General features: G+C 35.4%; 1 protein-coding gene across 1 annotated transcript; it reads right to left on the bottom strand.

Annotated features, from left to right (window-relative positions):
• Positions 1-1,334: 1,334 nt before the first annotated feature.
• LOC149252791 (peroxidase 44-like) lies at positions 1,335-15,007 on the bottom strand. Its single transcript, XM_089454274.1, has 7 exons — positions 14,620-15,007; positions 14,272-14,393; positions 12,630-12,734; positions 5,732-6,010; positions 2,567-2,758; positions 2,256-2,415; positions 1,335-1,795 (listed from the first exon to the last, which is right to left on the bottom strand). Exons 1-7 carry the CDS (start codon positions 15,005-15,007, stop codon positions 1,335-1,337), a joined length of 1,707 nt encoding a protein of 568 aa, XP_089310400.1.
• Between the last annotated feature and the right edge of the window lie 1,087 nt (positions 15,008-16,094).

The raw sequence follows: 16,094 nt of genomic DNA, 5'->3' as shown, positions 1-16,094 counted from the left end.
CCTTTATCTATGCTGGGCAAGTACCACTTGCAGAATATATAGGAAAATGAATGAATGGTGTGGAGTGCATTTACCTATGTAGCTACGAGTGACTTTCTAATCTTATAATAACAATTTTCCCTTAGTGTTCAGTTCTGCACATTCTCTTGCCCTATTTCACTTGAAAAATGAAAATGTCTTAACTTATAGAAAAAGTAAACAACATTAACATGTATGCCTCTTTGGATCTCATTAATATATACATATATATACATTGGCCCTAACATCAAGATTCATAGTGGTGGATTTATTTTTCTGCATTACTCCATAGCTTGCATGCTATTCGCTTTGTGAAAGCTTCTATATGATGTTGGCACTGAATTTGTTGGCAGTTCACCCCTGCCTTCTATTAAGGTTTTTCAATGTGTATCTCAGGCTTAGACATCTCGATTATGCTTATATGCATACATAATGTCATATTTTGGATGATGGGTTCCTTTATACTTTTTACTTTTCCATTATATTGCTTTATAGAAGATTTGTATCTTATAATATGTCATTATGCATTATATTGCTTTATAGAAGATTTGTATCTTATAACATGTATTGAGTTACTTGGAATGTTAACTTGGAAAAACTTTAATTATGAAAATATAATTTATTATATGGGGTTTATTTATAAGTGTGTTTTTTTAACTATTTAAATTTGTAATTAGGATTTTAATATATTTATTAAGATAATATATTTAATATGAGATAATGATTTTTAAGAGAATATACTCAGCATATGTTTAGTTTTAATGTTTATCAATGGCTATAATATATTAAAGAGTTTGTTAATTTTCTAGAGTTTTGAGACTATCTCAATTCTAATAAATTTCTCAAATTAAAATTGACCCATATCATTTTTATACATTGTTAATCAGATAAATATATACATTAGTAAAACATTCTTGTATTGCAATAATTTTTTTTATTATATTTATAAAATTTTAACTATATCAATCACATTAAAATTAACATTTTTAATGTAATTTTGCTACTCATAACATTATAAACCACCGTTCAAAATATTAATATAATTGTACTGGACATAACATTATATAAATAATTTGTAGTTACACCAAAAAAGATCGATGTAAGCTTGTCCAATCCAATTAGAAACTTGTGCATTTCTCTAAAAGATTGTATAAGCATTTTTAAACAAACTGGAACATGGAAAAACACAAGACCCCCATGGCGTGATCAGCTTTTATTTCAATTCTTTCTGTTCCAAAAGTATTGGATACCAGGTCTTTGTTACTATTGAATCAAAAAGCATTGGTGGTTTAATATTATTTCAGATCATTGGGAACTCACTTGGTGCTGTCAATCAATTTGGTGGATTTAGGATTTACAACTCTGCACTGAGATCGAATCTCTCCCTTGTTTCCTGTCAATACGCCAATGTTGCCCATTTTTATCATGGCCGCAGCAAACTTCGTGCGAAAATCCGCTCCGGAGGTGGCAAGGCTTGTTACCATGCTTTTGGTTGTCTTAGATCTGGCGAGTTCTTGATCAAATTGAAGAACCCCTTTCCCCATGCCCAGTTGTTTGTAATAGCTGTTGTCTATAAGAAACGAAGTGCCTTGGTCAAGGAATACGGTGGGATCATTGTCAAGCGACGATGTCTCAGACGTCGATGGAGACGGGCAAACCTTCTTCAGTATTTTTACAAAGCTGGAATTCATGGAAGGATCCGCCTTTCCCGTTTGTTGAAAGTCGTACAGCCGATCGCTGAAGAAAGCGCAGTGAGACACCCCCACTGTATGTGCACCTGATGTATGAATCATTAAGCACCCAAGTTAAAAACTGATTTTTTTGGTTTTGTTTGTAAATTTATGGATGGTAGATTTCGGAAATATTTTAAAATCAGCCACGTTTGTAAATTTATGGATTGTAGATTTCGAAATATTTTAAAATCAGCCAAGTAAGACATCTTACTGTACGTTCACTTGGTGTATGAATCATTAAGCACCAAGTTAAAAACTGACATTTTTAGTTTCAGTTTGCAAATTTATGGATGGTAGGTTTTGGAAATATTTACTTTTAGAATATCCTCAAAATCTACCCTCTAATAAATCCTCAAAATCTACCATCTAATAAGGAAAATAAGAAAGTTATACAAATTGAGCCAGCTACTTTGTTTATCTATACTACTTTAAAATATTCTAAAAACCTGCCATCCAATAAAAATGTCCATTCAATCTGATATCTAAAAACATCTAATCACATACCAAGAAGAACGACCATATCTTGGAGATTGAGACCCTTCGTTTTGAATTGTCCAGCTGCATCAGCAACTCGTTCTCTGGGACTAGGCAAGTCGACCTCGTTAATAGACGATATGCTTCCATCTCTTCTTCCAGTTGGTAAACTGTAAAACGGCCCTTTTGCCTGTGAATCAGTACATTAATACACTATCAATTCAACTAGAATCTAACAGATAATAACGAGATGAAACAATTAACTTCGCTATATTAGATTCCGAAATATTTCTGAAAATTACAATCAGGATAAAGATGCCCATTAGTGAGTGATATCATACCAGGGATACAGCGTCTCTCGTAGCGAGCGCAATTATATCGGCACAAGATACATTGCGAGGACATGCTTTTTCCAGCAGGGCCTTGGCTTCATCGATGATTTCGAATCCTCTCACCGTTAGGTTGGGGAGTGCTTCTTTCTCTGCTATGTTTTTTCCCTCTATACTGTCGATCAGAATGGATGCATCGCAGCCCTTCATATACACGGCAATACATACATTCAAGTTAATTTGTAGTTTTATTTTCGAGTAACTATGAATTTAAGCAGATATACAATATGGACTTTACTCTTGAGACCAAAATCCTGAGACCACGAAAGAAATTCCAGCAGAGACAGGTCTTTGCCCAATCGAATTTAAATTTCACTCTGTACTCAATGAATCATACAATAAATTAATAATTAATTTATAATTGTAAATGAAAATAATATGATTTACAGCCTAATGTATAATATTTATTATAAACAAATTACTATATGACTTTTTCAAGTGAAGAAATTGCCATTAGTAGTATATTGTCTAATTTGAGATTGTACCATAACCAAACCTCTCACTTACCTCTCACTTAACTATTTGATCACCAAACTTCAATTACTACATAACTGACTTCAATTACTGACTACATGACTTAAAACAATACCCAAGACAGAGAGGTCAGAACTTATCCCAAACCAACATTGTGGCAGATTTACTCTAATGCACTCCATTCTGCCATAAACTATGTCTATGCTTAGAAATAGTGAGCAGCGTAATCTGTACAGCGCGCAATATCATAGGGATGGACATAAGGGTGCCATATCAACAGTGGAGTGATGCTTAAAATAGGGATGGACAGCAGGGTGACATATCAAATCAGTGAAGTGATACTTTGAAAAAGAAAAAAACCATTAACGTTACGGAGACTAGATTGGATGGTGGGGTTTGTGAGAAGAAAATGCTCTCAGACAAATACAGAATACTTCACACTCAATATGCTTTTAATAAAAAACCATATGATAGCCTAGCTCAGAACTAGCTCGCATTAGTTTAAATTTAAGACCACTAGATAAAAGATGCCTCTTCACAAACTTGGTTATTGATGAACAGATAAACATGAAACAGCATTTTTCTTTCTGTTTTCGTTCTGAGCTCGCATTAGTTTAAATTTAAGACCAGTAGATAAAAGATGCCTCTTCACAAACTTGGTTATTGATGACCAGATAAATATGAAACAGCATTTTTCTTTATGTTCTTCTTTTTTCTTTTTATTATTATAGTGAATTGATAATATTTTTTATTATTATAGTGAATTGATAGTTAGTTAATATAATTGGATAAAGTTTAATCTTACACTCTAAGATTTTTAATATCAAAATTGTATTCAATAGTATACTAGTTAAATATATTAATAATTTATAACTTAATAAAAAAAAAATATTTAAATTCTAAAAAATAAATTCAAGATAATAAACATTTTTCACACTAATCAAATTAAATCCACATAGATTTTATAACACATTTTACTCACTAATCTAATTTATATTTTATATATATATTCAAATATCTAGATTCTAAAGAATAAATTCAAGATAACAAACATTTTCCACACTTATCAAAATAAACTCACATAAATTAAATATCATATTTTATTAGTTACTCTAATCAAAATAAATCCACTTATAAAAAAAGAAAATATATGATTCAAATATCTAGACTCCAAAGAATAAATTCAAAATAACAAACATTTTCTACACTTATCAAATTAGACCCAAATAAATTAAATATCACATTTTATTAGCTAATCTGATAAAAATAAATTCACTTATAAAAAAAATATTCTAAGAAATAAATTCAGAATAACAAACATTGTCCACACTAATCAAATTAAATATACATAAAATAAATTATTTACTAATCTAATCAAAATAAATTGACTTATAAAAACTTAAAATATATCATTCACATCAAAGTAAAATTTGTAAGAGAAAAAAATAAATATCACATTTTTTCACTAATCTAATCAAAATAAATTGACTTATAAAAACTTAAAATATATCATTCACATCAAAGTAAATTTGTGAGAGAAAAATGAAACTGGTCAATTACTGATCTATAGCAATGATATAGAAAAATAAGCAAAGTAAACAATTAAGATGATAAACCAAGGTGAGCAACCAAAAAAAATATATCATTCAATATAAATTTGTTATAGAAAATGAAACAGAATTTGTTATAGAAAAGTGAAATAGGTCAATACTGATATACTAATATAGAGCAGTGACAAATAAAATAGCAAAGAGAGCAACTCAAATGATGCAACAAGCTGAGCAACCAAATTAGAAAGTTTTAAAAAAAATCAGAAAGCATTTCACATCACCATCCTCGCTTACCTATTATTTAAAATTCAATTCAACTAAAAAAAGTTAATTTTATTTTTAATGATTATATATATAACCACATGTTATTTTAAATAATCATGAAATAATCTCATGATTTTAAGAATAATTATCATCATCGACATTATACATCACTTATAAAAAAACAAAAACAACTAACTAACTAACTGTTATTTTCATAACCTTTTAAACATCCTAAATATCTCTATCATAAACCATCACTCAACAGGATTAAAAAACTGTTATTTTCATTATTAATCTAATTTTTTTTCAACATCCTAAACATTTTAATATTTTATTGTATTTTTTAAATTGCAATCAAACATTACTATTATTGTCATGATTGAATCTAACTTTTTTTCATTATTAATCTAACTTTTCTAAAATACTAAACAGCTCTATCATAAATATTTTGTTATCTTTTTGTATTTTTGGAATTACAATCACTTACTTTGATCCTGATAAGACATTTTTACTAGGATTACAGATTCCAGAAATATCTAGAGATCTCATGTGCAGCAGAGATCAATTGGTCGGTCAAACAACTCAACTCTTAGCTGTCAATGGGACTCCTAAAATGTCAGCAGGGATCAGCTGGTCAATCAATTCAACTCTCTGTTGTCAGTGGTATTCCTAAATAGCATTCTTATTAGGATTACAGATTCCAGAAATATGAATCTCCAAATCTCATGTACAGCGGGGATCAATTGGTCAAACAAATATTTCCAAAGTTTACAATAAGGATATCAGCAATGTTGATAATGAGGATGAATAAGGATATTAAGCTGCTTACCCTTACAAAACAGTCATGGAAGTGCATGCGAAGGAGCGCAGCTGGAACGGACTTGTCATTACGGAAGTACTTAGCTACAGTCTTTGCTACAATCGTCTCTGCCTGCGGACACTTTTTATTGTAAAACCCCACCTGCAGACCATTTTTCGTCTGGGCCAAAGCGGGGCATATGAGCTGCATCAAACTGAAGCCCATAGCCAGCACCAGAAAATTCATCACCAAACTCATCTTCCACATTGCAGAAGCTGGTATGCCTGGAATTATGTATACCAGCAAACCCTAATAAGCAAAAACAAAAAACAAAAATTTGAGAGAACAGTATGGGGTGCCGATGGATCTTTGAGTTAAGGGCCCCCAACAAATATATAGACCTGAGGAGGGATGTATTGATTTGCATATATATCGTAAATAGTAAACAACACAATCAATCTGGCGGCGACGTTGCCTGAAATTTATACAAGCTGTTGGCCTGCACGATCAACCAACAAGCTCTTGCTAGCTTACATTTCGATTTACGTAATGAAGAAAATGCAAGTGCGCATGCAGTCACTTGCAGCAAAGTTTTCTGCGCAATTACCTCAACCGATCCACTTCAAAAATATAATCTATAAATTGTGATGGTGTGGACATTGATTTGTCCAAGGAGGAGGCAACGAGCTTATCCATATTTTCTCATTTCAAGAAACACCAAACTTGCAGTGTGAGGAACCACCTTATTACCATTCATATTTTCCTTATATTTTAAGTGCAACCTTAGAATTTACATTATTGTCTTCAATAAAGTTAACATGTGAAGTCTCTATTGACACAAACTACAACGCAATGGGTCGTCATAGTAGTTATGTATGAAACACAGACATGCTCCTAACAGAGAATTAGAGCGATATTGAGAGATGATGCACTCATGTATTAAGGCATGTTTTCAATGCCTATAACAAGGTATTAAATGTGTTGTTAATTTAAAATGTTTACTTAACAAATTTATTCTGAATACGAAGGTTATAATTAGATACTAAATGTGAATAATCATTTTCAAATTTGGAGCTCTTTGTCTTCGATCGATATTTAACAATTTAAAACAACTCCACACTCATTTCAAGCTTTCCTTCTTTTTATTGTTTTACCTTCCCAATAAAGTAGGTCCCTACTACGTACCTATGCATTCGTGGTTTGTGCCCGTCCATGAATATTATAGCTCCTCCTCCCGTTCAAGGAGATTGTATCTCCTCCTCGGCTACTCTTTATTTTTACGAGTAGTATCATTAAATGTGGTTTTTATCGAAAATATTACAAGGTTTTATTGGGAGAAAGGTTTTTATATTGAAAGGTATAGAAAATAGAGTTTAAAGGTAATGAAAAAGTATAAATATGTTATTGAAAAAATTTACACCTACAATATTTAGTGAGAGTAGAGTTTTTTTAATGGGGAAGATGTATTAGGTTTTTATTAGTAGGGAGTTAAATAATGTAGTTTTTAAAGGTATTTTCTAATATGTAATCAAATTAAGATTTTTTTTAGTATGTCACTAATGCACTTGATATTGAGTGAAGCCCCCATGGAAATTATTCACACTAAATCTTTGTAACATTCCCCACAAATATCACAAATATCATGTTATTCCAAAGTAGTTTAATGTTTTAAGTTTTGATCTATGTTATTGATATATTTTTTAATTAATTGAAAATAAGGTGAGAATTTGTAATTATATATTTGAGTAATTGAATTTATGTAATTTCAGTTTATTAGGAATTTCTAAAAATAGTAAATTTATCTATACATTTAAAAACACAATTTAATTAATAGAAATGTATAATTTCACTATGTATATACACTATTTTGACGATGTCTATACATGTACCTTTTATATTAGGTTGGTGAGTCGGAAGCACTTTATTGGCTTGTGCACCCATGTAGTTGCATAGATAGTGATATGGCGATTTTTCGCTAAGTGGTTAGAGGAGCCATGATGTGAATATTGTAAACATTGTAAATGTGCATGTCTTTATGTGTTAATAAAATAAGTCTAGTTTTGAAGCCCACTCCATGGCAAGAGTATAGGGGACACAACTCCAAGGAAAAAAGACAACGATTACATCTTTTAGTGAAAAGTGCACCTGGTGCCAATGAGGGTTCTTGTAGAAATTCCTTGTAGATTCAAACTACTAATTGTAATATGTTAAAACAATAGACTTGAATCTACTCTACTCATCAGCAGAAACAATAAATGATCGATGAAATCACGAAGCATATAAGAGAAAGAATTCAATCACACATAACACAATGATTTTCTGGGGAAAGCCACAGCTAAAAACCCCTGCTATCTGTATATTGCATTAATCAGAAAATATGAGAATATTACAATGATTTGCTCAAGCCCGAGCAACCTCTGCACTATCTCTATCTATCTCACTACTTCTTAGACAAACTCAAGCCAATACTTAGCCAATTTCTTGATTGCCTAAGTCCCTATTTCCTTGCGTTTTTCCCTTGGGAATTAAACCCTATTTAATTGGGAAATTCCACAATTATGAATTGCGCAATCCTCATAGGTCTTCCTCTGATTGCATGCACCATCGATTTAATTTAGATGATTTTACAACTGATAGTACATTGTCCCTGAACTCTAATCTCAACTGGATCTTTCTCTAATTTGACATGCATGAGTTAATTATGAGTGAATCTTCAGTTTACTGGTTGATCACTACAGGCAGCACCACACTGCACTTCAGGCAGCACCCTATTGTACCACAGGCAACACCATACTGCACTTTAGGAAGCACCCCACCGTACTTCAAGCAGCACCACACTTGACTGCAGGCAACACCCCATTGGACTGCAAGCAGCACCCCACTACTAGACCTCCCACTAATTCCTCCATCAATTGGAACTAGTTTAACTGACTTTAACTCAGTTAGACTAAATTAAATAATTACAACTCAAATAATGCTCCTAATTGTAGGAGACACTCTACATTACTCTAGTTAGACCCTCAACTCGAATTAATTGATCCAACTAAGTCAAATTAACTTAGTTAAGTATTACAAGTTGTCATGAGATGTGGAATTACAATTTATTCCCGATTTAATTCAAGGACAAAATTAAATTAGGATTTTCTTGTTGCATTTTCAACACTCCCTCTCAACAAGAAAGGGATTATCTATTGCCCCGATCCTACTTTCGTGAAACTCGAATTTGCATCTTGACAATGCCTTTGTCAAAATATTTGCATATTGCTCCTCTGTAGGAATGTACTCCAGCAACATGATTCTCCTTTGCACATAATCTCGTAGATGGTGATACCAGATGTCAATATGCTTGGATCGATCATGAAAAACTGGATTCTCAGAGAGTTTGATACAACTCTGATTGTCACAATAAATCACTGTAGGATCCATCTGTTGACCAAATAACCCAACAAGGATCTTCCTCATCCAGATAGCCTCACAAGATGCTTGACTAGAAGCCATGTACTTTGTTTTTGCTGAATTGAGTGAAACTGATCTCTGCTTCTTAATGTACCAAGAAACTATTGTTGACCTAATACTGAAGATTCCCCCTGATGTGCTCTTCTTGTTGGATGGATTCCTAGCCCAATCTGCATTTGTGAAGCCTTAAGCTTCACTCTCTATGTCTGTCTATACCAAAGACCAAATTGAGTGGTGCCTCTGAGGTATCTCAACACATGTTTAGCTACCTTCCAATAGAGTTCAGTTGGCTTAACAATTGCTTGACTAAGTTGGTTAACTACAAAACATATGGCAGGTCGTGTGTTCACCAAATACATGAGTGAACTGAAAGCTGTATATAAATATTAAACTCCGCTACTTCACCTGAAGTAGCATCTTCCTTCCTCCAATTACCTACTAGAGGAGTCTCCATGGGTTTGTTTCTCTCCTTATGGAACTTCTTCAGTATCTTGTTGGCATACTTGCCCTGAGAGACAAACAGTTCCCCATCTCCTTGCCATACTTCCATACTAAGAAAGTAATGCATGAGCCCCAGGTCCTTCATCTCGAATTATTTTGTAAGATCCTCTTTGCAAGATTTCATCACCTTCTCATCACCTGTTAGAATCAAATCATCAACATATAATACTATAAACAACAATTTACCTTCAACCACAAGACTACAGCTTGCAAAACACCAAACCATGCAATAACATGGTTGAAGAAAAATAGAGCAGTTGTTTCACTGGTATTATTATATGTAGGCATCACCTCGACCCACTTGGTAAAATAGTCAATCGCTGTGATGATATAGTCATGCCCCCTAGCCAAGTGAGGGTTACATGTCATGAAATCAATGCCCCATTTCGCAAAAGGACCAATGGTGATAACGGGATGCAAAGGAACGGGTGGAGCACGGATCTTACGATCATATACCTGTTATGCATGACACTTTTGGACGGCGAGGATGCATTCGCTAAATATGGTAGGCCAAAAGTAACCAGCACGTAGGATCTTCTATGTAGTGGTGGCATATCCAGACAAATGACCACCACATGCCCCAGAATGGCATTCATTTAAGACTTTCTCAACCTCCTCATGGGTGAGGCACCTTCAAAAAACCATATCGATACCACAACAATAAAGAGTGTTGTCAATTATAATATAATGTTTGGCTTGATATCAGATACGTCACTGGTCAAAGCGAGAGGTATTAGACCGAAAAGTTTAGGTCTAGAGATATATGATAATGTCTTCATACAATGGGTCAGATGAAGAGATTAGAAACAAAGACTCATCTGGAATAGAATCGCTATATGTTGTTTCAGTTTTAGAATTGAGAAGGTCGCAAATTAACTTAGTAAAAACTAGGGATTTCTGTGACTTGGATTTGATGAATTCCAAATCAAACTTTTGTAGGATAACAATCCACTTAAAGTATTTCCCCCCAACAAATGTCATGATAAGATGCACGTCATGTGGTTGTAATCTAAAACAACCATAGTTTTTTGAAGAAGTATGTAATGGAAAAATCTCTTGACAACTTGGACAATCGTCAAAGCTAACATTTCGACATGGGTATACTTGACTTTGGTATCATTGAGATCTTGACTCAAGTAATCAATAAGATGTTCAGTTACTACATCATCCTCTTGAACTAATACCATAGAAATGGTAGTAACTACAGCGACAAGGTACATGAAATAATTGTGTTGGTAATCTGGGGGATATAACAAGGATGCCCAAATCAATACATCTTTCAAGGCATCAAACGCCTTTTAGCAGTGTCATCCCAATGGAAGGGAACCCCTTTCTTTAAAAAGCGAGTAAATCCTTTGGTTAGTTCGGCATAGTTGGGAATGAACCTCCGAAGAAATTTATCCTTCCCTTGGAGTCGTTGAAGCTGAAGGAGGGAAGAAGGAGCAGGCAGATCAATGATCGCCTGAACTTTCAAAAATCAATATGAATTCCTTGTTTTGATACAACAAAACTGAGAAGACGATTGAAGCTTACACAAAATACACATTTTTGTGGATTGAATCGAATGTTATAATGTCTACATCGTAAAAATATGGCCCTAAGATGCATCGGGTGATCAACCCGATGTCATGAATGAGCAGGAAAATCGTCCAAATAAGGTTGCACAATATGTTTGATGTCGTGGAAGGCATAATTCATTGCCCTCTGAAATGTAGCCCCAACATTCTTTAATCTGAAAGGGAGTTTTCTATATGCAAATGTGCCCCAGGGACAAATGAATGTGGTTTTATGTTGGTCTGCCAAGAGAATGTTGATTTGATTATAGCCGGAGAAGTTGTTCATAAATGAAAAAAAATCAGAACCGACACAACCATCAACAATCTGGTTGATGAACGGGTGGGATAGTTGTTCTTTGAACAAGCACAATTGATGTCCCAATAATCGACACAAACATGGATTATTCCATGTTTCTTCATGACAGGAACAATGTTAGATACCCAATCAGTTAAAGGTATGGGATAGATTAAACCAACGCGTAGTATTTTTTCAACTTCAGCTTTAATCGTGGCAACCTTCTTTGGAGGAATGGGATGAAGGCATTGCCGAACTAGTTTAGCATCAAGATACATCTTAATTTCATGCACAACAATGTACAGATCGATCCCTGGCATTTCTTCATAAGACCAAGCAAAAACATCTATGAATTCCTGGAATAAGGTTTATAATTCTCGACCTCATGAGGAGAGAAATATGCACCGATATGTATATTTTTTACAATATTGGGTTTAATTGAAATGTCGAGACGGATAGTCTCTTCAATGTTCAACAAGTTCTTCTCATAATCAACATCGTAGAAGGATGCAGAATTCGTAGATAACTCAACGATATTGGGTCAATAAAGTTCATTAACATTGTCCTCGAAGGAATACGGCAAGGAGGAACGATGATGATGGTCATTCGATGGTGGATCATCCGGCATCATGATCTCCATGATGCTCTCATCAGTGGAAAATGTACGAGAGAAAGGATCAGACGATGTACCATAATATAAAGAATGATCAACCCAATTGATCAAAGAGGAAGGAGCAAAATAGGTCGCGCAAGTCAAATAGATGGATTCATAATCAAGCTCAATGGGGTTGAGCGGCATACAGTCACCAAAATTGTCGATATTATATTGATCTAGTACTACCCATGGATCAACTGGAGTAGTACAATAAGATATCATATTAATATAGGCAACTGAGGTAGATTTGTTGGGCAGTGAGGGAGGAGGAAGCGAAAAGGTTCCCATGAGAGGGGAATCCTTAAACAGTGCAACCCTAACATACTGATATGCGTGAGGATTTTCCCCCATGAAAGGGACACTTCCAGTAATTGAAGAATCAGTGGAAAAGAAAGTGAGTTGATCGATGGCTACGATACCACCTTTATGAGGAAAAGCGATCATTCTAAAATATGTGGAAACAACCGCAGCCATGGCATAGACCCACATACGACCCAGTAGAAGATTATAATCTAGAGGTTCATCGATAACTTCGACTTCTACTGATACAGTCTTGCCACCTAATTCTACCTGTAGATAATTCAAAATCCCACACGGTTTATAATTTCTTCCATCAAAATATTTCAAAGTGGTTGGTGATTGGCTTAATTGGGGAGAACCAATAGCCTTCTAGCAAGACATGGACATAATACAGGTTGAGGCTCCTTCATCCACAATGGAACAATGGATACTCTTACCATGAACAACAAATCATGAAATCTAACTAAGCCAGAAGTCGAGGTGTATAGCTCTCATGGTTAAAAATTATTAGGTTGGAATCCAAAGGATCAATACATCCAATTGCCGAGAGAAAAGCCTTCTTTTGGGCGGGGCAATTTTGCAACACCTAAAGAGTTGACAGAGATGATGGAGCATGAGTTAGATCCTCAGCTACGTTATAATCTTGAGAAGCTCTTGCGCGAGGGTTGAATGTTGATTTATGGATAACTCCCTTAGGAGGCTTAATCATTAATTCAGTAGGTACAACATTTGGATTAGGATCCAAAGGAGGTGCGGTCAAACTGGTAGGTTGATCAGTAGCTTAAACAATTGAAGGATTCACATTACCATAGTCTTTACTTCTTGTAGCCACCATAACATCATTTTTGGGCTCATCAGAGGAAAGCATCAAAACCAAGTTAGAGGAAGTTGGGTCCTAGGTAACCATATTGGTCTCCTGATACAGAAATGGGTATGTCAACACAGTGGGCATAGCGAATGATTTAAGGAATTGATTCACCACCGCATGGTGTGGACAATCACGAGTGAAATGCTCCTCATTACAGATCAAACATGGGTAACGAGGTTTATGCTTTTCTTCAAGAGATTGATTGTTTTGTTTATCCTGTGGAGCATTGTCTTTCTTCTTCTTACCTTTTCCTTTCTTCTTACTTCCTAGTTGCAAAGATTTTCCTTTGGATGATTGAATGACATTGATCTTGGAAGTAGAAGTCATAGGAGTGGAAGGAGGGCTTTGAGCAATGACAACAAGAGTTGAACCAGATGGTTTACTTTTTGACTATTGGCTCATAGAACCAATCATGCCATCAGCATCATGTGATTTTTTACTAGGAATTTGAGAAACAATATCAGTAGGTCATGGAGCATTTGGTATCTTATCATAAAGCGTGCCAAATTGGGTATAAATGAGATCCAAGTACTGGGCACAAGAAATCACCTACTCTTCGGTTATGACTATGCCTTTGGATACATCTTCTGTGATAGATGGAAATAAAGACTTAATGAACCATTCAGCTAACAATTGGTCAGGAACGAAAGTTTTAACCAAACAACAACGACATCGCCACTCATGAATATGATCAAATATGTGAGTGGAATTAGATTGTTTGAAATTGGTTAAGAGTTTTGTTACATTCTCATATCTGATGGGTAACTGGAAATGTGTTAGGAATGTGGTAGCCAAGGCGTTGAAGTTATCAAACGAAGCTCGAGGTAATTCAATGTACCACTTTACTGTCATACCAGTGAGTGTATGCTGGAAAAGACACAAATGAACAGAATCATCATTGAGGGAGTTTGAAGAACACCACAAATGATAAGCCATCACGTGCGTGGATGGGTATTCTCCAAGATTTCCATTGAATTTAGGAATATCATAAGGAAATTTCGTAGGAATAATCGGCCACCAAGGAGAATGAGCAATAGGATTGTTGGTGAGCCTGGTCAAACCTGACAATTCAAGAGTCGCTATAAATGGCATTTTGCCTTTCAAGGTCCGGTGGAGGATATCCTTGATTAGATAAGATAGCTTGAGCAACTAATATCTATGTCCCAGGATAGGGAGGATTTTTATAACAAGTATACACATAACCCTGTTGTCCAACTATGGGATAACCTTGCAAAAGTTGAAATAACTGAGTTTGGACTTGCTGACCGTACGACATTTGAGGGATACCTTGATACGATTGATATTGTTTCCCTGTGGGATTTTTCATCATCCCAACATAAGGTGGGTTCGGTTTTGGTTGTGCTTGTGCCATACCATACACATTCTGACCCATTTGAGTTTGAGGAATGGCCTGCCCAAACTGTTGTGACTGTAAGTTACCTTGAAGAGGTTGGGTATACATGGCTTGAGATGTGCCAAATACCAGCAAAATAGGTTGAGTTAAAGGTACAACCTGTAAATGTTGGCTCACATTCATTTGAGTTTGAACATGTTGAGATATGGGTTGTTGAACAGAAATCTGAGATGTAGGTGGAATAGGTTGAGAGACTAGAGATGAAGCCACAACTGAACCAGGTTGAATAGGCATAGTAGGTTTCCAAACATTAGCAACCATTCCTGAATATGGAGGACTCATTTGAGGCTGAGAACTAACTTGAGGAGATGGAAATGAACCTACAACAATTTCCCCCCTACTAAAAGAGGAGGATAATACGGAGGCAACTTCCCCCCAAGAGGAGGTTTCCCAAGAGGAGGGTTCCCAATAGGACGTGGATTGGGTTGTTGTAAATATCCATGCCCACTAACATAAGGGCCAGTCTGCTACTGAATTGTAGGTGTAGATGGAGGAAAAGGAATAAACTATGTAGCACTCATTAAAGAAGTGCCAAACAGAATTCCATATGTAGATGTCATGGGAGAGGTCCATGGACTGGATGTTGCACCAGAGAAGGTACCAGACAAGGATTGGTAACCAGGTGGGACGGACAGGCCACCATACAAATGTGCCTTTGGTGTCGTTACAAACATGGATGAGGTTGCAACTTGGGTTGTCTCAGCCATGGTAGTAGATACAGGCTAGGAAACCATAACAGACTCAATGATGGTTAATTGTCCCAAAGAATATTGTGAAGGAAAACTCATAGGTGAGTTGAAAGGAAAAGAACCAGACAAAGGAGGCTAAGATGGAGTATGAGGAGAAGGAAAAGGATGGGCCTGATAAAAATGATCCCCTACTCAAATAGGAGAGGAGGGTTGAGGCTCTTCCTGTGGAATCTCTTCGATACTCACAAGACCAGGTGGAAGGGGTTCACCGTTAGGTCCAAGATATATAGTTTGGGGTTGTGTCTGAGACAGAGGAAGAGAATAAGAAGGTCTTGAAGTAATAGGTGTAGATGGCTGAGGTACCTCAGGTTTAGTTGTCTCTGATTCAGTATATTCAGGTTCAATAACCTCAGGTAAAGATATTTCAGGTGCTTCAATTTTGACTATGTCAGATTCACCAGCCAATGGAGAGGTAATCTCGGGCTCTGTACTCACAGGAAAAGATGATTCTGGTGGATCTATCTCAGATGGAGGACCAAAAGTAATAGCTCCTGAAGTACTAGATTCAGTAGTCTGTGTTTTCTTATGCTTTTGATGATGACCAAGAGTTGCCTCAAGTGGAAGAGGAGGCTTATTTTGCATTCTACACGAACGACGGG

Source organism: Pinus tabuliformis, chromosome 7, assembly GCF_031772625.1.
Source record: "Pinus tabuliformis cultivar Carrire ecotype Pingquan chromosome 7, CPIR1, whole genome shotgun sequence".
Taxonomy (NCBI): domain Eukaryota; kingdom Viridiplantae; phylum Streptophyta; class Pinopsida; order Pinales; family Pinaceae; genus Pinus; species Pinus tabuliformis.
This window is presented reverse-complemented; position numbering and strand designations above follow the sequence as displayed.